Below are 26281 nucleotides of genomic sequence, written 5' to 3' on the forward strand. Positions count from 1 at the left end.
GCTATGGCAAAGAATCGATTATTGAGGTGCTCGTCTCGAACACCCTGTTTATCGATCCATTTCCGTAGCTTTGAATGACAGATTAATCGACAAATCGCAAATAGATGCGGCGCACCGAGAAACTGGCGACCATTCTTCCGTGCTACGAAAGCGAGCAGCAAGTTTGTGTAAAAAAAAATTACTCTCTAGCTTTTAGAGGCTAACAGGATCTGAGAACCAATTGAACCTCTCTGTCTCAGTTCAAAAACTACCAGAAATGAAAAAATGAAAATGAATGTTCAGAAAAAATGAAGTTTTCCAGGATGTGATAATAATGGGCCTGTTGCAAACTTTTGCTAGAGCAGAATGAAGAGTTGTTTCCTATAGATAATGCTTCAAAAATCCCGATGAGCGCATCGGCAAAGTCTGAAATGCACTCATAAATTCACAATCTGCGTAAGAAATTTGCATTATTTTGAGCTTCCCGCTTCAAAAACGATACTACTGCACAGGTGAACATTTTGTTAGAAGAGTCGCTCCATCGTCGGCAATATTCATCATGGCCGACGCTTGCGCAGTTCCTCGCGTAATTCGAGGAGAGTTCAAGGTCAATTAAGGCGGGCGAGGAAAATATGAACGTAAACACGCCGATTGTTTTATGGTTTAATCCTGTTCAGGTGTTATCTCGACCCATCACACGTGTTTTGGCGGACTGGCGTCGGCAACGATGAGTATTTTCGCCAATGGAACGACTCCTCTAACAAAATGTTCACCTGTACCGTAGTATCGTTTTTGAAGCGGGGAGCTCAAAATAATGCAAATTTCTTACGCAGATTGTGAATTTATGAGTGCATTTCAGACTTTGCCGATACGCTCATCGTGATTTTTGGGGCATTATCTGCAGGAGACAACTCTTAGTTTTGCTCTAGCAAAAGTTTGCAACAGGCCCATTGCGCAACAGCCAGAAAGGAGCGTGTCTACGCAATAAATGAATATCATAAAAAACCCGAGTTTTGGGTCGTGTTGAACTAAGATATTCAAATAATGTTGCTCGACTTATCAATCATAGGTTTGTTCCATCTTTATCTTTGTACTTAAATTCATGTTAATAATCGAAAATGGGTGTCGAAATGGGTGGGATTTTTCGCACTAAAATAATCGCGTAGATTGAATCGATTTTCTGCACGCATGTTTGCCGCTCAAGCGATTTTTTACAAACAAAAATCTTATTCCTGAACATTAAAGGAAGCAATCTATATTACACAGCTACAAGCAAAATCTTGGAAGCACTCTTTCTGACGAACTACCGGACCGATAAGGATGATCTTTACATGTATGTCATCTGTAATAGAGTCATCGGTAGAATCATCGGTAGAATCTTCCGTGTCATCTGTAGATATGCAAAAAATTATGAAACCCCAAACTTTCAATGTTGTAGAGCTTTTAAAGCTCATGTCCCTTATGTCCAATGCTAGTAGCGTGAGAGATATGTCGTTGCCACTAGAAACGTCGAGTTTTCGTAATTATTTTTCTTTTTCTCTTGCGAGACATCCTCACGCTGGCTCCCCAATAAATAGAATCGCGTTGTCGGTCTACCTTACCAAAATCACTGGTTAGTGGTGTCGATGTATCCATGGAGTAAAATTTTGTGGAAGCATATTTTTTTATAAAATCAACAGATCAAGAATGTGAAAGTTAATTCTCGTTGCATTCCAACACCTTATTTTGCACTCCATGAAGTGTTATGCGTGACTTTACTCTCCAATTGAATGAAACTTTTGGTATGCGTGTATTCTATTCGTATGGTTCCATTTCGATCGCTAAATTCCAAAACCGCGCGTTCCTCAACTGACTTGTACTATTTTTACCGCGCCCTCCTTAATTAAATGATAGAGGAATTACAAATCAGTAGGTATTCCGGCTCGAATGGCCTGTAATTTTTTGTGTAGCCTAGTAATCGCCGTGTGGAAATTTCAAATTTTAAGATTTTTCCGGTAATTTAGAATTGCGTCCATGATATTGGACTACTTGCTCACTTAGACAGGGTCATCCAAAAGTCCCTTCGACCCCCTGTAACTTTTTACCTAATTGAGGTAAATCTTTTGAACTTGGAGGATGTTGTTAGGTCAAAGGGAGCTACTATTTATCCCTCCTCTAAAATTTTAAGGTGGGCCTACTTGAGGGGACAACGGACCCCAACTTTTTTTCAAATGGGAAGACTCCCTTTGTGATACCTCGTTCAAAAGAGCGTTCGAAAAAAAAAAAAAAAACTTTTTTGTGCAAACCCGAAGTATTTCTTTTAAACCGTTTCAAAATGGCGGCCGGTTAAAGTTCACGATGACCGAAAATTGACACCTCGGTTTTTTGTCAAAGGATTTGCGCGAAAATCGGCATGCAGCGGTATTTTGACGTAGCAAAGTGAATTTGATGTTAGATTTTTAAGAAATCCAACATTTCCAAAATGGTCACCGGTTAAGTAAATTTCAAAATGACCGAAAACTGTTTTTTTTTTTTTTTTTTTTTTTTTTTTTTTTTTTGAAATCTAATGTAAAATGTGTTACTATCATGCCAAAATACCCCTAAGTCTGAAGTTTCAGCAAATCCATCAGCAAAACCGAGTTGGCAATTTTCGGCCATTTTGCACTCGAACCGGCGGACATTTTGGAAATTTCAGTTGTTTTGAAAATCTAACGTCAAATTCGTTTATCTCATGTCAAACCGCCTCCAAGTATCCTCAAGGGGGCTCCCCTGAAAATTTTAGAGGGGAGCTAAAAAGTAGCTCCCTTTGACCTTATTTACCTCAATTACGTAAAAAGTTAGAGGGGTGGAAGGGACTTTTGGATCGCCCTGTATAATGCTCGGCTGTTCATCACGCCCAAGATCTTGAACTCCATGCTCTTTTAAATGAAGAATAATGTTTTCGAAGAATCAAAGTGAGCATAGCGTCCAAATTTGTGGAATGCAGATATTTTCTGATATTAGATGACCATAGGGCCGAAAAATGTATCAAGTCAATTTTGGTGAAATAAAGACGAAAAACTGTGCTCTTGTCGACAATTGTGCATTAGTAAGGTTAGGTAAGGATAGGTTAGATTAGATGAGAAAATTTTGCGATATTCTATGGTCATTAAAACTGAGAGAGGTCTCCTTGATATTGAACTCTATGCTCAAGCGAAGAAGTGAAAATTTAGCGATGAGCATGGAGTCCAAAATCTTGGATGAAAGGAGCAGGCAAGTACCTATATCTAAGATAAGCATGGAGTCCAATATCTTAAACGTACTTCCGCTTAGAATGGGACCCTAGTGCTGAGGAACTCAAAATTGAGATGTAGACGCGAACTTTGAACGTCGTGTTATAAGAATATTATGCGTCTTAAAAATTATCCATCCAAACTGAAGAAAAATGAGCGCTTGGAGTTTTGCTTCTCCAAAAACGTAGTTATGTAGAAAAAAAATCATGAAAGTTTTATACGAAATGTTAAGGGTTTTTTTTTTTTTTTTTTTTTTTTTTTTTTTTTTTTTTTTTTTTTTAATTTTACCTTCGAATCCTCGAAGTATGAAAAATCCCTGAACCGCTCGCGTCTTACATTCTGCTACCACCGTGAGACGGAAATAAATTTTATCAATCCACATTTATACTCGATCAAAGCAATTATTGCTTCGAAATTATTGCGTAGTTTTTCCTTCATATTTGAGATGGTGCAATTCAAAATCGATGACATCTACGAGTACAGGGCCGGATTTAGCTTTTTGCCACCCCTGGGCAAGCTACATTTTGCCGCCCCTGGGTCTGCAATATTTCGCCACTATATTGTCAACAGCATCCCGTCCTCCCCCTCCCCCTCTCCGCACTCCCAACTTCCCACGCCATCTCATCTTGCCCCCCCCCCTCGTGCGCCGCCTGGGCGCGTGCGCGTAGCTGCTTCAAAATGCGCCGCGAATATATAAAATGGTATGGATGGATGAGACAAAAATAAAATGTGGAGACAAAGTTGAAGCTAGTGTAGCTCAATGTATTAGTTGCAATGTATATTCGGAAGATGAGGTTAAAATGTTTTTCTCCGGGTTTTCAGTTTAGCAAAGCTGTCAACCAAAGCATCAACGTCTAAATTGATTATCAAGTCTGCCTCGATGTTTAAAATTGCCGTGTTGTTTGGTATCACTCCAACAAACGATCATCCTAGCGCTCAAGGCCGGACCTAAGGGGCGGCAGCTTTGCCGCTCCCGTCAAGCGTCAACTCCCTTCCTTCATACATTTTGCCGCTCATCTTTTCACTTCGCTCCGTCTCTGTCTCCATGTTTTCCTTTCTTCTCACTTTAACTTTCAATTAATCCAGTGCCAAAATTTGCCGCCCCTCAAAATTTGCCGCTATGGGCAAGTGCCCCAGTGCCCTACAGGTAAATCCGGCCCTGTGCGAGTACCTATATCTCTCTTGCAAATTTGATACTTCGTAAATAACTACATTTAAAATGGAACGCATCATTAAGTGGTCATACCTATCTCGACGTAAAGGTCCTACGCTAATATTTTAATAACGCTTGGAGGAAGCCAGCATTCAAAATATCGTAGAAAACCAGCAAGCTGTTACTTTGAAGGGAAGAAAAAACTAAAACTTTTCAAAAATTTCTTAGAAGCATCTAAGGAGATATCTAGGTTATGGTACATAACATAACTACGAGTATATAGGTTTCTAGAACTACTGAGTTATAGTCATTTCTTGACTAAGTAAAACTCATTCCTAAGAAGTTTGTTAAGAACATATTTGAAATGTATCTACATAAAAGTAATTTTTAAAGATTTTTCTTTACACTCTGAAATTGTTTATGCATCAAAAGAAAAAGAAAAATTAACAAGTCAAAAGATTTTCCAGGACCGAAAGTGTCCAAGTTGTTCTCCAAAAATGTATTATTATTATTATTTTTATTATTTTTATCTTTTTTTATATATATAATTCTGGAAAAATTCTCTCCAGCTACCCCTCTCACCCTCTCAAAAAACGTCCTAAAAACAAACATGTGTTTCGGCGTGCTGTTGAGATACGCGGAGCCACAAACCTCAGATTTTATTTATAATGTAGCGTCTCCTTCCGGCCACACAAAGTGCCACAAGCGCCGTGCGACGCGACGATTAAAAATTTCCGCCGCCATTTTATTTTTTTACAGAGAAATAATTCAACGAAGCTGATCAAAAATGTCACAGAGCCGGAAAAATTCAGTGAAATTTTCACACAAATTCAACCAACCACTCCTCTGTCAAAATATAAAATGGCAGCGGAAATTTTGAAACGTCCCATGGCGCTTGTGATACTTTGGCCGGAAGGGGACGATATGGACTACATTTTGCAATTTGGAACTATAAATTCTAGCCCAGTTTAAAAACAACGTATGTGTCATTAGGTTCCCTATGCACATAAGTTTTTTTCCAGAGGAGCCAGAATTTATAGTTCAAAATTGCAAAATGTAGTCCATATGTGAAACAGTCGATTTGATGAGTGAGGCAGGCAACCTCAACCAGAATCCGACAAATTAATGCCGAAAGGAACCATGAGAAATTAAACACATGAAAAGGACCTTTGCGCATACGATGTGCATGTGCGTATTTCGTTGTTCCTTGTGATTTAATCTATGAATAAAACAAAAAAAATGAAATACAAAAAATCAGAAAATGGGCTCGTTTTCCCCCTCCGCAATAATGGGAAGGGAAACACAGGTATCGATGATGAAACTACCAGACCACGTATCTCGGTTTGCGGCGTTGTAGACTTCCTGTCATACTTTATTTTTGAAATGTAAAACCACTCAACGTCGATTCTTGAAAACTTCGATGTACTACCTTCGATATGCGAAGGAAACTCAGTAAAAATTTCAAGGGAAGATGATGATTTGCAGGGTTGCCACAGTACCGGAATACCGGGTAATGTCAGGGAAAATGACGGAAATTCAGGGAAATGCCAGGGAATTGACGGAAATGTCAAGGAAAATGACGAAAATATCAGAGAAAACCGGGAAATGTCAGGGAAAATGACGAAAAAATTAGGGAAAATGTGTTAAATCATCTTTATTTGCCTCCTAGAATGGGTTTGAGAGTTCGAACAACAAATTTCGCCTGAAAAATATTTCAATTATGTCATCTCAACCATCCGTCATATCTTCAATTATCAGGGCAAATTTCACCAAAATGTGTCAGAGAATTTCATTTTCTAAATTCTGCGGCAACCCTGGATTTGTTCTTCCTCGGCAAAATAAAATGGGAGTGGAGATTTTTAAACATCTCAAACGAGATATATGGTCTTGTAATTTCACCGTTGATATTGAAATAGAAGCATAAATAATGAAATTATTTATAATTCAGAGATGGTTCCTTTAAACCAAATTACGTGCGTAAATCCACTGATAAACCAATATCGCGGGCCTGCGAGTAAGGTCTGTGTCGATTCAATCGACGAATAAAAACGTCAAATTAATCGACGTTTTTTATATTTTTTTTTTTCAATTTGATTTCGTGTACTGAATCATCTTGTAAATGTCTTGAGGGAATCGATGAAGCGTCATGGAGCGTTCCAGGAGATGCTTTTCAGAATTATCTGTTAATTCGTTAAATCCAGTTAGGATGTATCTATAATGAATTTAAAATTACTATTTTGATTTTTTTTTTTTCATTTCAGCGTGGCTAGTTCCGAACAAATGAGCTCGTAGCATGCCCGGTGAACGTGGTGAGCACCTATTGTGGACTCATTCGAGAAACCGGGTTAAGCACTCAAGCCTGTACGTATTTCAAAATTATCGTCCATATCCGAGTATCCTATAAAAAGTAAGTTCGATAAGCAAATGCGATGCTTCTTTCAAAGAAGGAAAGCTAAGCATCGAACAGGTAATCCTTCCTTTTCACCGGATCAAGCTGGGATATGGATTTTTCTCACGTCTTTCAGAGAGATTGAAGTTGTTTCTTAATCAGCTCCGCGGCTTCGGAAAGCCACAAGGTATAAATAGTATAACTATGAGAGGTTTAATGGAGCCTGTAATGCAACGCAAGGAAGAGAAGAACCCCAATCCAACTTGGAGTGAAATTCAACCGAATCTCCTCGTGAATCGATTGTTAATGAGGATTCCAACGATTTGCCACCTACATTATTGAAGTTAAAATAGAAAATTAATTTTAATAATATTACAAATGCCAAAGGAGGGCCCACATTGTTACAATCAGTGCTCAGCATCCGTTGCAAACGAGGACAATTTAAAATCGCATCCGGATTCAGCATCCATCTCTGGAATCCGATCCATCGGAGATGATCGATTGCGTGAAAAATGCAGTGAACCAGAGAGAGATTTTCAAGAGAGCGTATTTTCTCAAATAAAGGAGGAATTTGAGAGTGAAAACGATGATTCCAGAGATGGAGAGGATGAAAGCGATAAGGCCAGAGAGATTGGGAACAATGATTCAAAGAAAAAAGAATTAAGTGCCTCCAAAAATAGGGAGGAGGCTAATATCGTCAGCAACATCGAAAACGACGATTCCAGAGAGATCGAAAGAGGCGGTTCCTGGAGAAAATGCGACGATGACTCCAGAGATAGAGAGAATAAGAACAATGAGTCCAGGAGTTTCGGGATGGATGGTTCTAGAAACATTAAGGACGAAAGCGATTGCTTAGGAAACATCAGAAACGAGCATGACAGAGAGAACGCAAACTGTGATTCCGGAGATGACGTTGGGGAGAGCCATGAACCCAGAGAGACGGACAGACAGAAAGATAGAAAGAACGAAAGTGGCTCTTTAAGAAACATCGGAAACGATGATTCCAGAGATAACGGAAACGATGATTCCAGAGATAACGGAAACGACGATTCCAGCAATTCAGGACACTGCAGCATTGAAATCAAGGCCAAACCCGCATTTGAATTCATCAAGTGCGAAAGTTTCACCGATGATGACACTACTGCAAACGACGAACCTCGCTACGCCGTAGATACCCTCAACGCCTGCACCTCTTCGCTAGTGAATGCACGAAGAGAAACAAAAAAACCAAGAACCAATCAATCAAGCAGCACAAAATCAGCCAAGAACCCCGCCCCATCGGCTCGAGAAAAACCATTCGTTTGCAATCAGTGTTCGACCTCCTTCACCGCCAAAAGCAGTCTGAGACGCCACACACTCCTGCACACCGGGGAGAGGCTCTTCACCTGCAGCGACTGTTCGGCGTCCTTCGCGCACAAAGGCAATTTGAAGTCCCACATCCGGTGCCTCCACACCCAAGAGAAACCCTTCAGCTGCAGTATCTGCTCCGCGACTTTCAAACGCAAGAGGAACCTGGCCGGACACATGTCGGTGCACGAGGAACTGAAATCCTTCAGCTGCGACCAGTGCTCCGCCTCCTTCAGCCGGGTGAGCGACCTCAAACGCCACGTCCTCGTCCACAGCGGCGGACGCAATTTCCGCTGCCCCCGCTGCCCTTGGGCTTTCACCAGCGAGAGGAAGCTGAAGGCTCACATGTCCAGCGACCACGGTGAGAAGTTGTTCCGGTGCAGTCTCTGCCCGGGGTCCTTCAGCCAAAGGTTTCATTTGGAGGTGCACATGCTGACGCACAGTGGCGAGAAGCCGTTTACGTGCAGTCAGTGCTCGGTGTCCTTCAGGCATAGAGGTAATCTAAGGAGGCACTTGCTCATTCACTCCGGAGTGAAATCCTTCGATTGCGATCAGTGTGCCAAGTCCTTCAGCCAGAAAGGGAATTTGAAGAAGCACTTGTTGTCGCACCTGAATAATGCGGGACCATTCAAGTGTCAGTACTGTACTGCTGTCTTTAAAAGAATGAGCTTTCTACAGTCGCACGAGTTGAATCATAGCCTTGTCAATAGCCACTCTTAGCCGGGGCTTCAGTCTGGTAGCGCGGTGACCATCAAGGAGCCATTTCCAAAAATCCTGTGAGAGAACTGTCAAAATCCTCGTCTCAAGAAACCCTTCCTGGCCTTTTCTTTAAGCAAAATTCAGCTTTCTGTGAAATTAACTTAATGAAGTCCTCCTAAAAAATTATTGTTAAGAATTTTTAACGCAATCTCAAACACTCCTAGTGTTGAGACTCGGAAGTTGATTCATGATTATTCGTAGATTTTATGGGTTCCTTTTCACTTTTCATTTTAAATTTCATTTTTCGTAAATTTTACTTAAAAAATGCCCAAGAGGGGTCTAATACAACGACCATTTGAACGGTTTTTTTAAGAGTTTTCTTTTCAAAATTTACGAGTTTTGTAGAGGTTTTTTTTGAGGGGGGGGGGATCGGTGCTGTTAGTTTTTTTGTAAAAAGTCAGAGAAGTTTCTTTTGTATTTTTCTAGATCGTGAATCGTGTAAATTTATGGTTAGTAAGTATGCAAATATATTGATCTTTTTTTCGTATCACCTGTTCTTACCTGTATCTCACCTCACTTTTGTTTAAAGAAAGATATTTAGAATTGAGTCGGCCCAACAGAAAGGGATCCCTTCCTCCCTTTCTGTTGGGCCGACTTAATTCAGGCTCCCGGAACAGGCTTCTCGAAAAATGGTGAGGTCCAGGTGCGGGTCCATAGAGGACCGCAGTGAGGAGGTCCAGGTTCCGAACATTCTTCCAAACCCGGTCCAGATTCGGGTCTGGATGAAAATTTTAATACTTAGAAACAGAAAATAGATGAAAAGCATGAGGTAAAATAAAGAGAAATGGTCTTGCCTATTACATATATGTCCAGAGATCCTGGAATCGATTATTCGGTAGAAGCAAGATGTTATGCACAAGCCGATCATTGGATATGGGGCGGGTAGGACTACCAAAGTAGCAGTGATCGCGATAAATAGCGATTTTATCGGTTGGATTATATTCATCCTTGATTTTATCAATTTTCATCGATAAAATCGAAATTAAATCGCCATTTATCGCGATTTTTATTTCGAAAATATCGCGATAAATTGTCGGGCGATAAATGCGCGATTTTATCGCGATAAGATCGAGGATAATCGCTCAGATGTTGATGATCCTGGCGATTTTATCGCCGATACAATCGCAATTTACAGCGATTTTTCCGTTGAAAAACGCTACTTGGGTCAGTAACGATAAACTTAAGCCCTGAAAAGAGGCGCTCAACTGACACTTGAGCACTAGACTTGTTGTATGATTGTGCTCAGTGACCGCGCTATTTGAGAGAGACTTTAACGAATGGATAGAAAAGTAGAGGCTCGGTTTTTTGTTAAAAAATATTTACCACCAATTAAAGAAAATTTTTTGAAACGAATCGTTTTCATTGAAACTATGCGCTCCTTTTAGGAGACTTTAACGAATGGATAGAAAAGTTCAGGCTGCGTTTCAGGTCTAATTTAAATTAAATTTGAAAGTAACCTAACCTCCGGCGAAAACATGTTTAAAACGTATGATTGTCGTCGAAACTGCACTTCTTGCGGGAAACTTCAACGAATGGATAGATTATAAAAACGCAGTTCATTATGGTGCCGGAAGCAGCTCGGGAAATACGCACTATTTTTATAAAAAATTGGTGTACTGCAGCTTAAATTATGCAATTTGACCCTGTTCAAATTTGCATGTAATAATACTTAATTTCCTATGCTCTTAAAAAATGAAATGATTTTACATACGCATGAAAAGAGGAATTATCGGAATTTACAGAGATGAGGGTGAACTATTTCCTTTGAAAAATTTGAACAATTTGAAAAATTCCTTTTAATAAATGACGGACGGGAATAATCTGGCATTTGCGATAAATGTCGCCACTTTCTTTTTATAACCTTAAAGAATGTAGCGTGTCGAAATTATGGACTTATAAAAATGAATAGCACTTTCGTTATCAAACGCACTTCTACATTGAGATACTCGGTTGAATCGCTAATTCCCGGGCAGTGGCGTGGCGTGAGTGATCGATTATCGATATTTTCCCATTTGAATCCGTGGTAAAGAATCGATTATTAAGGTGTTCGCTGCGAACACCCTGTTAATCGATCCTTTTCCATAGGTTCAAATGACAGATCAATCGATACATCGCAAAGCACGCCACGCCACTGTTCCCGGGCACATAATTGAGTACACACGCAAGTTTATAAAGTTCTGGATTAGTCCCCCACATTCACTTTTATCTTCTAATTTAGAGTAATTGTAGAACGTATGAATTGAATGAGACATTTTGCAACTGAGAATTTTGCAAAATTTTCCTTCTCTTTGCTTTTTTTTTTTTATCGAAAATCATTGGGATTCATCGTAAGAACTATTTACTCATATTGAATAAAAATGAATTATACTAGAAGTTCCTCTAAATTGCCCTCTTTGCGAAGCCATGTTAACAGTGGCGTGGCGTGAATCGCGATATATCGATTGTTATGCCATTTAAACGTATGGGAAAGAATCGATTATTAAGGTGTTCGCTGCGAACACCCTGTTTATCGATTTTTTCCATAGGTTTAAATGGCATATCAATCGATATATCGCAAAGCACGCCACGCCACTGCATGTTAATGCCCTCCTTAAGGCCTTTTAAATCGGAACATAAACCACTGTGTATAGAGCATTCCTCCGCCGTGCTGAGGAAGAACGTCGTATGAACATTCGAGAGTTGCCAAATTTCCCTCGATGAAACATGTATTTTTGACAACATCCATGCGCATGCATATTTTTCTTTGAAATTTTCAGATATTTTAGATTAAATTACGTACAAAATTGTCTGAAAATTTTGGAAAACGATTTTTTTCATCAAAGGAAACTTGGCAACGTCTGAAGGCTCACACGGCATTTTCCCTTCGCATGGCAGGCCTGAGCAAAAAAGCTGATTAAGGAACGACTATGAATTTGACCCTGATTATGAAATCATACAAAATGTCATTATAACCCACAAAGAAATGTTATTTCATTTATTAATCTAGCATAAATTATGACAAACCAAATACAAAAAAAATGAGGCTAAAAACGGAAAACTAAATGCCACTGAAATACAATTTACAATGAAATGGTACTTTCTTTCAGTGTGTAAAATGAATATAATTCTGTTCTCACGTTGAATATGCGATCGAATAAATTATGGCTTGACTTAGAGGCAAGGACTTTTTGATTCATGTGACTACAGGTAATGGGGTCTTAATTTTGATTCATTTGACTATAGGTGAGTCTAAATTACAATAATTGCTTCCTAATCAAGCCTCACTGGACACGAATTTCGAGTTCAGTTGACTCAACTCATCTGTATTATGGGAACGGAGTGAAATTATTTTTAAAGGTGATGCGTTGGATCTTTTTAACAAGTTTTTAATCACGATGTATCAAAGCAGGAGCAGGTCCCGAAACAAAAGCATAATATTTCACAAATTTTGTTTTCAACTACCGATTTGACTTACGTTAATTTCGGTTCCGTTCTTGAGCGGGAAGTCTGAATTCTGTTACTCTACAGATCTGATTTTCTCCCTAATAATCGGGCTAATCATTGAAATTGATAGACAAAGGAGACGACGGGAAAACGGAGCGATTATACCGGTAGAAATGGATGGTTGTGATAGACTAAGGGGTACCGATGAGCTTATAAGTAACCCACTATGGGACCCATCGTGGGTTACCACAGTCGATAGAGATGTTGCATGTGTGAGGAATTTGCGATTTGACTGTTGATTGCTATGTAAAAGTTCGCGAGAAACACAATGGTGCCACTGGTTTTCTCTGAAATTAACTCCCAAGCTCAAAAAAAGCTTTCAAGTTGAGGCCAAAATGGAGGGAATATCCCACGCTATCCTGAGAGTCCACCTCTACATTAAGATAAACTCTCAATGCAAAGATGGGGAGCAAAATACATTAGCAGGGTTGCCGTGTTTCCAGTTTTTGAGTCCCCAAATAAAGTGGCAGCCCTGTCAATGTATTTCCTCATTTCCTCCCTATCTTTGCATGGAGAGTTTGTCTTGATGTAGAGGTGGACCTCCAGAATAGCGTGGGATATCCCCTCCATTTTGGCCTCAACTTGAGAGCTTTTTTTGACCTTCGGAGTTGAATTCAGAGAAAACCGGTGGCACCATCCGTGTTTCTCGCGAACAATTAAGTACATAAGAATCAATGGTCAAATCGCAAATTCCTCACGCATGCAACATCTCCATTATTTCTCACCGCCTTTTTCCATCGCACTTTCACCAATGAGAATCGCCCCATTTCTTTGTCTTCTTTGTCTATCGCTTTATGTATCAATTTTAATAATCAGCCCGATTTTGATTTCGGGTATTATTAGTAGGATCAGCGGGATGTGCGTATAATTTTGATGAGATAACGCGACCCGTGTCGACTGAATTGGACGTATTTTCATCAAACAGAACTATGTGCAGCAGGTGAGAAATATGGGGTGTGCTCTAGAAAGCTGCATAAGAAACAATGTGGTCAGTGGGCGTGATTCCTTTCAAGGATTGGAAGAGCGGGATTTTAAATTGAGCAAAGAGAAGTATGTGGCAACTGAATGCGGGATATAATGAGCCGCGGATGTGGCACGAGAGCGTTGTGGACAGGGCTCATGAGTTGATGACCACTGCGACAAATACGACGCACGACGCGACGAATAGGCATCCATCTCAGTTGACGTCACTGGCGCTTTATTATTCTCATTCACTGTTACGGCCAGAGAACTGACGAGCACACCCCATATTTCTCACCTCCACATAAATCTGTTTGATAGAAATACGTTCAATTCTGGCCCTGTCTATAGTTACCTATCCGATCCGATCAGATTGCGCAACGTACGTTGGAATGGCTGAAGTTTTGAATCCATTGAAATCAGAGCCCGCCGCAGAAGTATAGGCTCCCATGTTGTGAAACACCAACCAGTCGTTCACCTCCAAATCCGGCAGTTTGTAGTCTCTCGAAACAACGTCGAGAGGGCAACAGGTCGGTCCGAAAATCGTACTTCTGTATGTCATCGTCCCCAGCCTCGCTGAGCCACGAAGAACCAGAGGAGTCAACTTCAGTTCGTCATGACCTTGGTCACTCTTCAAACAACACATGGATCCGAAAATCCCGTCGTTGATCCAATACTCCCTCGCGTCGCCTCGAACTCTCTTCCCAATGATGCAAGTCACCAGCGTGAACGGCGATCTGGCGAAGTAACGGCCAGGCTCCGCCAAGATTCTCAAAGCTTCACGGTCGGGGAAGTGCTTTTTCAAAGCTCCTTTCACAGCCAACGCAGCCCCGATGAACCTCGAGCCGGAGTTGAACCCAGCCCCAATATCCAAGATCCGCATTTGAGGAAGACCAACTTGGGTCGCGATTTCGAATGCGGATTTCGCTGCCGCGATGGCCTCTTCGAATGCCCCGAAATCGACAGCTCCGCTCCCGATGTGGAACGAAACGCCGACGATGTTGAGTCCCAGAGCTCGAGCTGTTCTCAGGAGAGGAGCTATTTCGTCGGGAAGTGCGCCGAACTTAGCATCGTGCGGGTCGCTGACAGCCCTTAAATCGGGTACCCTTATCCGGATCAAGAGCTCACACGTGGGGTGAAGTCTTTTCATCTTCTCGAGTTCGCTTTCCGAATCGAACGTCGTCAGGTTAACGCCAACCTCAGCCGCGTACTTGATGTGGGATTCAGGTTTGCAAGTGTTGGCGAAGATAATTCGGTTCGGCGAAACCCCGATGGACAGAACGGTCTGGATCTCGGCATAGCTAGCGCAGTCGAACCCTGTCCCAAGCTCGGCCAATCGTTTAAGGAAAGGAACGTGAGGGTTGCATTTCACGGCGTAGAAGGGTTGAATCACCGGGAAGTTGAACGACCAAGTGTTGAAGAGGGAATCGACGACACCCAGATCTAAAACATAAAACGCGTCATTTTCCCGTTGCTCGGTGAGGATCAATGATCGAATGTAGTCGAACAGTTGATTCTGGGACAAGGGTGCTGTGTTTTCTACCATCATATTGAGCTCCTATACAAAAGAAAGAATTGATATTGAAATCAGAATATTATTGGTAAAAGATTGTGAAAAAAAGTTAATATTTCAAACGAATATTGCTTATCTAGCTTCAGTCGGTAATGATAAGAAAGGACGAACTCTTAAATTCGAGAAGAAATACTTCCAGGCGATGTTTTTCCTGTAAAAACCACCGTTGGGCTGATTGTTGAAATTGATAGACAAACCAATAGACAAAAATGACATAGGGATCCAATTGGTTGAAATGGCAGGGGCGGACTGGTAGTCGAAATGTTAGGAGGAGCCCTAAATGTAAGGGCCCCTCCTGTCGTTCGGGGGCCCCTCTAAGAAGGTCAGAAGGCCCTCCCCCGGTAATTTTTGAAAATTTCACACTTTTTAAACACAAAGGCATTATTGCAGTTGGATTCTACAGTACTTGAACTTCAAAATAACCCATTCTAAGGATTCATCGGGGGTCCCTTCGTCACAATGCATTTGGCGTCCTTCCATGTCTCTTAGAGACAAATTTTCAAGGAATTCGGAGCCTTTTAGTGATTGTAAAGGATAAGAAAATTACAACATTACGGGGAAAAAACGATGACTCGAAAAAAATTCGCCACGGGGTTCCCTTCGGGACCTGCGCGGAAAATTGTTATGGGGCGATCGCCTCCCCGCCCGCCATGGCCAGTCCGCCCCTGGTGCGCAGTACTGATTTTTTTAGGTGCGAATGATGGGGGACCTCAAAAAGTACGCAAAGTCGGACTTTAAGCCGCGGACTTTATCTCCTGTGCCGCCGGCACAGGAAAGCCGAAAAACCAAGCGGGCACGCTACTTCAATATTAAACTTCCATCGCCTTGCTAAGGCGCAGGGATACAACTATTTGAACTCTCCGGAACGCGTGAGGTATCACGCTTCAGTTGAAGGCGTTTTCGAATCTTCTGTATTTACATGACGAGACTTTCCAAATTTGTTTGCATCATATTATTGATTTTAGTTCTTTTTATTTATTCGTCAAATTACTCCTGCTTCTTAATTTTTAATTATCCTGCACAAATTTTCTGTTTGCGAAATACAATCCTGGCTTTAGAGCCCTTAAACTACGGCCTTGACGGTCAAAACCGCAGTGGCGGCACACAGGGGCGGACTGGTAGTCGAAAAGTTAAGTGGAGATCTAAATATGTTAGGGCCCCTCCTGTCGTTCGGGGGCCCCTCTAAGAAGGTCCGGGGGCCCTCCCCGGTCAAATTATGAAAATGTCACACTTTCTAAACACGTAGGCATTATTGGAGTTGGATTCTGCAGTACTTGAACTTCAAAATAACCCATTCTCAGATTCACCGGGGGTCTCTTCGTCACAAATGCTTTTGGCGACCTTCCGTGTCTCTTAGAGACAAATTTTCAAGGAATTCGGGGTCTTTTTGTGATTGAAAATGATAAGAAAATTACAACATTACGGGAAAAAGACGAAGACTCTAAAAAAATTTCCCCAAATTGTTAGGGGGCGATCGCCTCCCCGCCCTCATGGCCAGTCCGTCCCTGGAAATGGGTGATTCTTACCGGCTGTAGGAGAAAATAGACTAGCTTAGACTAGCTATAGACTAGCTTAGGGAGAAAATTATGGATTAATTATCGGGTCTCCCGTTGGTTGTTGTTAGGTACACTGAGAAAAAATCAGCCGTAGGCTGTACTCACGAGTTATATAGACATATCGTCCTCGTCCCGGGCTCAGAGGCAAAAAGTTCCGGGTGTAGCACCTAGAGCAGTCGAAGCTACGGCTCCAGCACCCGGAACTTTCGGCCTCTGAGCCCGGAACGAGGACGATATGTCTATTATCTCGTATTTTTTTTTCAGGGTAGTCGATTACCTACCTCCTTCGTCCATTGCAACCACGCACCTCCACCAATAGGATCCCTCCATACTCCTATTGTTTTCTTTGCCTATTGCTTTGTTTACCAATTTCAACAATCAGCCCGCTGTAGGCATCATTTTTGTTTAATGTGCCTTGAAGTCAGGGCATTAATAGTTTCCAGGAATTTTCGTCAAATCGCCAAGAAAAGTTTAAACGAACTTCAACTGGAATGTAATCGTCCTTGGCTACGCAAATAAACTGCCAAGTACAACTTTATGGTGTTACTATGGAATTAAGCCCTTCAGACTCTCATGCGTTTGTTTTACATTGCAAAGTTTTTTCATGAAATCCCTTTCTTTTTCAAACGAATTAATCTCCAAATTTAATGAATTCTTTCCTTGTCCTATCTTTTCCCCTTTAATCATTTACTTTTTTGTACTACCCTTTTGTGACCCCTACTTTTTAATTTTTTGAAATTCTGTACTACACTATTTTGATCTCGCCTCTAAGGTGTTAATGGCTCAGTTGTTAAAAGCACCAAATAGCGTATCTACCAACCAACCGTTCAGTTCAATATTATAACCTATGCATTTACCATATCACTTTTTGATTATTTTAAGTTTAATGTATTTTCTTGTCGTCCTGTTTGAACGTGGATCCCTTCCCAATGACTTATTTTGATGAGAGTTTCATGACAAGGGATAAGGATTTTTAAGTTTATAAACTTTATATTTGCACTAAGTTTTCTGCAACCGTCTACACACTGGCTTATGTTTGTACGGACGCACACTCACACAAAGGAAAAATCCAATCCGTACCGAAATATTTACCGGTCCCTGCTAATTGCTGTGCTCAAGAAAAAATGTTCTGTCTGCCTTATCCAAAGGCGTTATGAAATATATATTATTATGAATTATCTTGGGAACCGAGTGAAGTGCAGTCTGTGAAATGCGGGACGGGGAATGTACTGAAGATTGCTGGGCCCACACTTTGAAATATTCAATCATACTGTAGCTGGAATCACATAACGACGGTGAAAGTGCAGAAGTGTTTATCTCAGAAAACACGATTTTTCAGGAGAGTAAAAAAACTGTCTACACTCCTCCTTATTGTCAGTAGAAGGGTAATAATTCTTGAGGATAGCAAGAATAAGATGCTTTTTCAGACTTCATCAATATTTTGAATAATTTCTCACGCTGTTAGAAAATACGGCCGAAATGCCGAGATTCGCGTTTTCGGCACTATGAATTGACACTTTATCACTAGATACGCATTTCTGCAATTAGTGTTTTAAACCTATATTGTTGGCGGATTTTGATCATTTAAAAACTGAAAAAAGGGTTTCATGCTTACAATTCTTTATCAGAAGCTTTAGTTTGACCTCATCCGACCGGATCAAGCATTGTATGATTGGAAACTGACATTAGATTACGAGATACGCATTTCTGCAATTAGCGTTTTGAAGCTACTCTTGATCATTAAGATCAAAAGTAGAATTTATTCAACCTTTAAACTTATTTAGACGCTTTAGTCGATCCAATACACTAAATGAAGCATTGTTTGACCGGATTGACTCTAATAAAACTGACCGTTGTGATGAACCGTCAGTTCAATCAGTTCATGATTGCATTTGCCCAGAGAGTAATAATGGACATGAACGCCGCGCGCTGCTAGTAGGTAGTAGATACCTATGAAGAAATGTTACTGGAGGGCCCTCGAGTGATAATCCGCCTTCAATTACAAGCGTATGCAACATTAATGACAAGTAACAGTACCTAATCCCCCCCTTCCCTCGTCTGTCGGCCTATCACCAGCATTTCCACATTTTTCCACATCAACTTTTCTTTTAGATAGATAAATGAAAACCATTGAAAACAAACACAGAATAGCTGATCAGCTGATGTGCGGTGTTGGCGGGAAACGCTGCTGAGGAGCGCGCGTTGTGATTGGTTGTGCGTAAGGCGCGCCGAAAAATGAACAGGCCTGAACGAGATACGCATTCCTGCACTTAGCCCGAGATACGCGAAAAAAGTTCTATGGTTTTAGGTGACTCCCCGATTTTTTTCGATTATAATCTCTTGCTGGCTGATAGACGACATCTTCAACTACACGTTTATGCAGCTAACTCAAAACTGTCAAAAATCGAGGTACGCACTTCTGCACATTCACCATCGATAAGAAATTAAGTGAATAAGATTACCTCGGAAGACCTTCCAACTCCAACTTGAGAACTGATGATACTGAAGCGAAAATACTTGATTAGTATTCAAAAACTTAAAGTCAGGTTATTGCTCATTGTTTCAGTATTTACTTCCATGATAACGGAGCCCTTTCATTGTGCAATTGCATTGCTTTGTTGCATCGCATCAAATCCCCAAATCCGCTTAGAGTCTTAGGCAAATCTGCCAACCGTTAGGACAATCTAAACAGGACTATCTAAAGTGATTCGAAAATTATGCTCTCTGTATTTTTCAACTCTCACGCGCCCAAGATTATTTTCATACGGAAGTCTCAAGTCGACTAGAATTGACCCATGCATTTAAATACATTGATTTAAAAAGAATTTTTGAATTTCAAAGATTTAATATAGAATTATTCGTGCAATTGAAAATAAAAAATTGTTTTTTTGAAATGGTCACCGTTCTTTGACATAACACAACTCTTGTCATGAAACCAATTTTCTTGGGAGACTTCTGAACGTGTTTTTTTTTTTTTTTTTTTTTTTTTTTTTTTTTTTTAAAAAATGACTATAATTGATTGGAACACATCACATAGTATATTAGGGCAGACTTGATTGTAATTTTCTAATTTCATAAACGAGAGACATGTTGTCGACTATGTTGCTCACGTAGCCCTCAAAGCATCACTATCAAAACAAGATAAACGGAACCAGCACAACATTGAAATAGAATGGAAGAGAGGACGAGCGTTAATGACGGCGCAGAGATACAACTATTCGTGCTTAATGGATGTCCGTGTTGCATCTACAAAATTGAAGGCGCGATGGCGGAAGGCGTGAGCTCGCATTGCTCACTATGTATGGAGCATTCCTCTGCCGTGATGAGGAAGAACGCCGTATGAACATTCGAAAGTTGCCAAATTTCCCTCGATAAAACATGTATTTTTGACAACATACATTCATGCATATTTTTCTTTGAAATTGTCAGATATTATAGATTAAATTACGCACAAAATTGTCTGAAAAGTAGTCTGAAAGTGTCTGAAAAAAGTATTCACAAACTTCCTAGTATATTCGGTTTTTATCATAGGAAATTTGGCAACGTCTGAAGGCTCATACGGCGTTTCTCCTTAGCACGGCAGCCCTGAGCAAAGAAGCTGATTAAGGAACGACTATGAATTTGACCCTGATAATGAAATCATACGATATGTCATTATAACCTTCAAAGAAATGTTATTTCATTTATTAATCTAGCATAATTTATGACCAACCAAATACAAAAAAAATGAGGCTAAAACGGAAAACTAAATGCCACTGAAATACAATTTTCAACGAAATGGTACTTTCTTTCAGTGTATAAAATGAATATAATTCTGTTCTCACGTTGAATATACGATCGAATAAATTATGGCTTGACTTAGAGGCAAGGACTTTTTGATTCATGGGACTACAGGTAATGGGCTCTAAATTTTGATTCATTTGACTTTAGGTGAGTCTAAATTACAATAATTGCGTCCAAATCAAGCCTCATTCGACATGAATTTCGAGTTCAGTTGACTCAACTCATCTTTATTATGGGAACGGAGTAAAATTATTTTTAAAGGTGGTGCGTTGGATCTTTTTTACAAGTTTTTAATCACGATGTATCAAAGCAGAAGCAGGTCCCGAAACTATAGCCTCATACTCGTATTTTCCAAATTTTGATTTTAACTACCGAATTAAGTCTGAATTCTGTTACTCTAATTTGGAATGAAGAGCTGATTTCTCCCTAATAATCGGGCTAATCATTGAAATTGATAGATAAGGCGATAGACAAAGGAGACGACGGGAAAATGGAGCGATTGTACTGGTAGAAACGGGTGATTGTGATAGACTAATGGGTACCGATGAGCTTTAAGTATAACTACAGGGTCCCATCGTTGGTTGCCACACTTAATTATTCCTCACAACCTTTCTCCATCGTACGCTAATACCAATGAGAATCGCCCCATTTTTTCGTCTTCTTTTTCTATCGCTATGTCTATTAATTTTAATAATCAACCCTATGTTGATTTCGGGTTTTTTTAGTAGAATCAACGTGATTTGCGTATAATTTTGATGAGATAACGCGACCCGTGTCGGCTGAATTCTGGCCCTGTCCATAGTTATCCACTCCGACTAGATTGCGCAACGTACGTTGGAATGGCTGAAGTTTTGAATCCATTGAAATCAGTGCCCGCCGCAGAAGTATAGGCTCCCATGTCGTGAAACACCAACCAGTCGTTCACTTCCAAATCCGGCAGTTTGTAGTCTCTCGAAACAACGTCGAGAGGATGACAAGTCGGTCCGAAAATCGTACTTCTGTATGTCACCGTCCCCAGCCTCGCTGAGCCACGAAGAACCAGAGGAGTCAACTTCAGTTCGTCATGACCTTGGTCACTCTTCAAACAGCACATGGATCCGAAAATCCCGTCGTCGATCCAATACTCCCTCACGTCGCCTCGAACTCTCTTCCCAATGATGCAAGTCACCAGCGTGAAAGGCGATCTGGCGAAGTAACGGCCAGGCTCCGCCAAGATTCTCAAAGCTTCACGGTCGGGGAAGTACTTTTTCAAAGCTCTTTTCACAGCCAACGCAGCCCCGATGAACCTCGAACCGGAGTTGAACCCAGCCCCAATATCCAAGATCCGCATTTCAGGAAGACCAACTTGGGTCGCGATTTCGAATGCGGATTTCGCTGCCGCGATGGCCTCTTCGAATGCCCCGAAATCGACAGCTCCGCTCCCGATGTGGAACGAAACGCCGACGATGTTGAGTCCCAGAGCTCGAGCTGTTCTCAGGAGAGGAGCTATTTCGTCGGGAAGTGCGCCGAACTTAGCATCGTGCGGGTCGCTGACAGCCCTTAAATCGGGTACCCTTATCCGGATCAAGAGCTCACACGTGGGGTGAAGTCTTTTCATCTTCTCGAGTTCGCTTTCCGAATCGAACGTCGTCAGGTTAACGCCAACCTCAGCCGCGTACTTGATGTGGGATTCAGGTTTGCAAGTGTTGGCGAAGATAATTCGGTTCGGCGGAACCCCGATGGACAGAACGGTCTGGATCTCGGCATAGCTAGCGCAGTCAAACCCTGTCCCAAGCTCGGCCAATCGTTTAAGGAAAGGAACGTGAGGGTTGCATTTCACGGCGTAGAAGGGTTGAATCACCGGAAGTTGGACGACCAAGTGTTGAAGAGGGAATCGACGACACCCAAATCCAAAACATAAAACGCGTCATTTTCCCGTTGTTCGACGAGGATCAATGATCGAATGTAATCGAACAGTTGATTCTGGGACAAGGGTGCTGTGTTTTCTACCATCATATTAAGTTCCTATACAAAAGAAAGAATTAATATTGAAAACAGAATGCATCGGTAGATGAGTGTAAAAGAAGTTAATATATTTCCAACGTATGTTGCTTATCTCACTTTGGTCGATAATGATACGAAAGGACGAACTCCTCAATTCGAGATAAAATACTTCCAGGCAATGCTTTTCCTGTAAAAACCACTGGCGGGCTGATTGATGAAATTGATAGACAAGCCAATGTACATCCTATTCGTATACATATCCTATTCGTTGAAATTCGTGGCTCGCTAGACTGAGGGGGTAAATGATGGACTAACTAAAGGGTCTCGCGTGAGTTGCCGTTAGTTAGTCTATTAGCTACCTCCTTTATCGATCGCAACCACCCGCTTCAACTAATAGGATCCCTCCATATCCTTGTTGTCATCTTTGTCTATAGATTTGTCTACCAATTTCAACAATCAGCCCGCAGGAATTTTCGTCAAATCAGCAAGAAAATTTTAAACGAACTTTAATCGGAATGGAATCGTCCTTGGCTACACAAACAAACTGTCAAGTAAAATTTTGTGGTGTTACTAAGGAATTAAGCTCCTAAGATTCTCAGCGTTCGTTTTACATTACATTCAGTTCAATATGTAATCGATAATGCATTTACCGCATCATATTTTGATTATTCTAAGTTTAACTTATTTTCATGTCGTCCTTTTTGAACGCGGATTCTTTTCTAATGACTTATTTCAATGAAAATTTCATGACAAGGGGCAAGGGGTTTTAACTTTATATTTGCACCAACTTTTCTGCAACCGTCTACACACTGGCACATGTTTGTACGGACGCACGCTCACACAAAGGAAAAATCCAATCTGTACTGAAATATTTACCTGTCCTTGCCAATTGCTGTGCTCAAGAAAAATTGTCCTGGCTGGCTTATCCGAAGGCGTTATTAAATGCACATTATAATGAATTATCTTGGGAGCTCGTGTGGAGTGCAGTCTGTGAAAACCGGGCTGAGGAATTCACTGTAGGAACTACCTACCCACAATTTGAAACGTTCATTCATACTTTATAGCTGTAATCACATAAGAAATTACCTAAGTGAATAAGATTGCCTCGGAAGACCTTCCTACTCCAACTTGAGAACTGATGATACTGAAGCGGAAATTCTTGACTAGTATTCGAAAACTTAAAGTTCGGTTATTGTTCATTGTTTCAATATTTACTTCCATGATAATGGAGCCCTTGCATTGTCCACGCAAGGTTCTAGGATCTACAATTGATCAGTTGTAAAATTTCACGAAAAATCCCCAAATCCGCTAAGAGTCTAAGGCAAATCTACCAATCGTGAGGACTATTGGACTGCATTTTGCAATTTGGAACTATAAATTCTGGCTCTTCTGGAAAAACACTTATGTGCACAGGGAAACTACTGGTACATATGTCATTTTTAAACCGGGCTAGAATATATAGTTCTAAATTGCAAAATGTAGTCTTATTTATAGTGATTCGAACATTATGCTCTCTCTTTAACTTCTACGGGCCCAAGATTTTTTTCATACGGGAAGTCTCAAGTCGACTAGAATTGACCCATGTATTTAAATACATTGATTTTTATAGAATTTTAACATTTTACAGATTTATTATAGAATCATCTATGCAATCGAAGATGAAAAATACTTTTTTTTCAAATTTTCACCGTTGTTTGGGAAAACACAACTCTTGTCATAATGCCAATTTTACGTGCGATGTTTAGGGATCTTGGGAGGCCTCTGAACGTGTTTTTTTTTCTTTTCTTTTCTTCTCAAAATGATTATAATTGATTGGAACACATCACACGGTGTATTTTGAAGAGACTTAATTGTTATTTTCCAATTTCATAAACGAGAAATACCTCAACGCACGTTAATGTCGGCGCAGAGATACAACTATTCGTGCTTGATGGATGTCCATGTTGCATCTGCAAAATTGAAGGCGCGATGGTGCGAGGCGTGAACTCGCATCGCTCAGCTCTACGCTGCCAGGAAGGGGTCGCTCAGATTGAGAGAAAAGTTAAATATCGAGGCCTGCCTATGTCTATCGTATCCTCGACTATGTTGCTCACGTAGCCCTCAAAGCACCACTATCAAAACAAGATAAACGGAACCAACACAACATTGAAATAGAATGGAAGAGAGGACGAGCGTTAATGACGGCGCAGAGATGCAACTAATCGTACTCGATAGATGGCCGTGCTGCATCTGCAAAATTGAAGGCGCGATGGCGGAAGGCGTGAACTCTCAACGCTCCGCTCAATGCTGCCAGTGAGGTCTCCGTGTCTCTCAGATTTGAGAGCAGTGGCGAGGCGTGAATGATCGATTATCGATATTTCTCCATTTGAAGCTATGGCAAATAATCGATTATCAAGGTGTTCGCTGCGAACACCCTGTTTATCGATCCTTTTCCATAGGTTTAAATGGCAGATCAATCGATTTATCGCAAAGTATGGCCCCGTTGCGTCTCTCTTATTTTGTCGATTGTCGCGTTAGATCGAAAAGTAAAACTTTGAAGTTTCGATAGGAAACTCGGGGCAAATGATCAGTTGGTTGCTTCCTCTGAAATTATTCGACTCTTTAACATTCAGTCGAGGGAAACCAACACCATAAAAAATCGGGGGAAAATTGTAATTTTTGTTGTAAACTTGACGTTCTTAAATTGATGAGGAATAAAGAAACAAAGCCTCTGCTGTTCATGAAAAGTAACATTTGCCGGCTAACTATTCTTTATGAGAAATTACGAAGAAAGCCTAAAACAAGCAATCTATCGTGTTCCTAAAAATGTGTTCCTTGTTATATTACTAAACTTGATACATTTGCACGTGTGCTTATTAGGTCAAATCGGCAGCATCAATTGGCCCACATCTTGCATTGAGAATCCATTACCTCTGGCTCATCCATAAAAGCATCTATCTGCTCAGGGATACCAATGACATGTATGTTGTGTCTAAAATGAGCTGAAAATGGTGACTCCTTACTGCAAAATGTAATCCAATTTTGTTTACGAAGGTTATGCTGCGACAAACATGTTTCACAAACGAAACATAAGCATGGAGAAATCCGAGCCGATGGTCTAGCATTGGCGGATCCATCTAAATTGGCAATATTGTTTTTCTCAATTTGAACCTATGGAAAAGTATCGATTCTTGGAGGAGCCAGGTGCTACGGCAAGAATCGATTATTTAACATATGTTTAAATGGAGGAAATCCGATGTTGCCAAATTGTTGGGTCTTTGCGAGGAGCACCCGAATGCAGACCTGGAGAATATACTACGGTATTTGAAGTTAACAAATGGGGTCCTCCATCGCAACGTTGCAGAATCTACGATCGTATTTTTAATTTTGCTTCAGCCTCAACTAAAGTACTGCCGTGCTGTGTAAAAACGCCGTTTAAGCATTCGAATGATGCCAAATTTCTTCCTCGGAAATATTTATTTTTGAGGAAAGTTATGAATATTTTTCTGGGAAATTTTCAGATGTTTTAGATCAAATTACGAACAGAATTCTCTAAAAATTAGGAGGAGAAATAATGACAAATTTTCCTGAAAAAACGTGACTTGACGAAGAAAATTTGGCAACGTTTGATGGCTTATGTTCTTACTTATTGTTAGCACCGCTGCATACCTCCCTGCGATTTCGGTAAGTACCTTTGGGCGAAGGAGAAGAATTCCATAGAAAATGATAACAACAACTGTAGGTTAGTTTTCTTTTTAAAAAAATAAGGAGGGGGGGGGAGGGCATGAGCGGACATTTGCAACGTCCCAATCGGAGGTATACATTTTTCGACTTTAGACATAAAAAAGTTGCCCGTAATGCCAGCAGTAACGTTCCAAATTGTAAATCATCTGCATGCCGCGTTCGAAGCTTCAAATTGACCTGCATTTTACAAGAAGGAACAAGCATGTCTACTGCCATGCTAAGGAAAAACGCCGTATGAGCCTTCAGACCTTGCCAAGTTTCCTCCAATAAAAACCGAATTTACTGGGAAAATTCTGAAAATTATTTTCCAAAAATTTCAGACAATTTTGTACGCGATTCAAT

General features: G+C 40.7%; 2 protein-coding genes across 2 annotated transcripts; both read right to left on the reverse strand.

Moving 5' to 3' along the window:
* Positions 1-8882: 8882 nt before the first annotated feature.
* LOC109038226 (uncharacterized) lies at positions 8883-23576 on the reverse strand. Its single transcript, XM_072303968.1, has 2 exons — positions 23093-23576; positions 8883-14879 (listed from the first exon to the last, which is right to left on the reverse strand). Exon 2 carries the CDS (start codon positions 14868-14870, stop codon positions 13677-13679), a length of 1194 nt encoding a protein of 397 aa, XP_072160069.1. The 5' UTR covers positions 14871-14879; positions 23093-23576; the 3' UTR covers positions 8883-13676.
* LOC140223741 (uncharacterized) lies at positions 21036-21830 on the reverse strand. The gene has a single exon (XM_072304377.1). The coding sequence runs from the start codon at positions 21828-21830 to the stop codon at positions 21036-21038; it is 795 nt and encodes a 264-aa protein (XP_072160478.1).
* Positions 23577-26281: the final 2705 nt, after the last annotated feature.

This window comes from Bemisia tabaci, chromosome 9, assembly GCF_918797505.1.
Source record: "Bemisia tabaci chromosome 9, PGI_BMITA_v3".
NCBI lineage: Eukaryota > Metazoa > Arthropoda > Insecta > Hemiptera > Aleyrodidae > Bemisia > Bemisia tabaci.